General features: G+C 40.6%; 1 protein-coding gene across 1 annotated transcript; it reads left to right on the forward strand.

Moving 5' to 3' along the window:
* Window positions 1–225: 225 nt before the first annotated feature.
* Window positions 226–614, forward strand: LOC110206760 (large ribosomal subunit protein eL42-like). Its single transcript, XM_078155785.1, is given in 2 exon segments — window positions 226–373; window positions 376–614. Coding segments are annotated over 2 exon segments (387 nt in total).
* The last annotated feature ends 587 nt before the right edge of the window (window positions 615–1201 follow it).

A 1201-nucleotide genomic window follows, 5' to 3' on the forward strand; every position in this document is an offset into this window, starting at 1 on the left:
GGCCCTGAGAGGTCACACAGGTCAGACAGAAGCATTACTGAAACCAAGACCATCCTGACTTGGAGTCCAACTCTCTATCCATCATTCCACATTGCTTCTCAAAGAGAATGCCTTTGAAATGTACATTGGGATGTTCCCTGCCCAACCAGGCTACAACTTCATGCCTGTGCCAGAACTGCTGGACTTCCATGAGTCAGTTTCAGGCCAGCCTCACGGTGGTCCTAAATGAAGACCAAAAGAGTTCCCTCTATTCATGCTGACTCCCCTGCAGCTGACATAATGAATATCCCCCCAATATGCAGAACTTATTGCAAGAAGTGCCACAAATACCACAAAACAACACCATAGAAGAAGGGGCTGTGGGGAAATGGTGCTGTGGTGGTTATCAAAGCCAATTTCTGGGCAGAGGAAAGGCCAAAACCACAAAAAAGATTGCACTGAGGCTTGAACATGTTGAACCCAATTGCATATCTAAGAGGATGCTGGCCATTGAGAAATGTAAGTATTTTGAATTGGAAGGAAACAAGAAGAAAAGAGTTAAGTTTTATTTCTTTTTTGGCATTTTCATAATAGAAGCAATTAAAATTCTCAAATTACAACAAAAAAGAGGTTGATAAAATCTGTGGCATGAGGAAAAACTCATCTTTTCAGCCAGAACTTCCTATCATTGTAAATCATCTTCAATAGTTTGTCCTCCCAGCTACCCAAGAAGAAAACTGTGTCTCTAACTCATTTTCTTATAATGGAGAAGAACTCTAGAGAGGTGAGGCCATCTGATTAAGGTCACACAACAAGTATGCATAGAGTCCTAGGCAAACAAATGACAGTTTATAAATGTAATGAAACAATATCATTCCATAAGAAATGGCAAATGAAACTGTTGTGACCTAGAGAATCTCATATGAGATGATGTGGGTGGAAGGCAGCAGCAGAACCAGGAGAACAATGTACACAAAAACAATAAAATTGTAAGGAAAAATAACTGAAATTCTTCAGAACTCTGATGAATGCAATATACAACCACGATTCCAAAAGACTGAGGATGAAGCAGCCTCCCCACCTCTTGCCTTGGTAATGGATTAAGAATAAGACATACATTTTCAGGTATGGCCAGTGAGGGGGTAGTGGTTGTTTTGCTTTGTTGTAAGAGTTTGGTTTGTCTGTTTTATCATCATGAAGAGGGGAGAGAAACCCCAGAGAG

Source organism: Phascolarctos cinereus, unplaced genomic scaffold (genome assembly GCF_003287225.1).
Source record: "Phascolarctos cinereus isolate Bilbo 61053 unplaced genomic scaffold, phaCin_HiC Scaffold_5;HRSCAF=322, whole genome shotgun sequence".
NCBI classification, from domain to species: Eukaryota; Metazoa; Chordata; class Mammalia; order Diprotodontia; family Phascolarctidae; genus Phascolarctos; species Phascolarctos cinereus.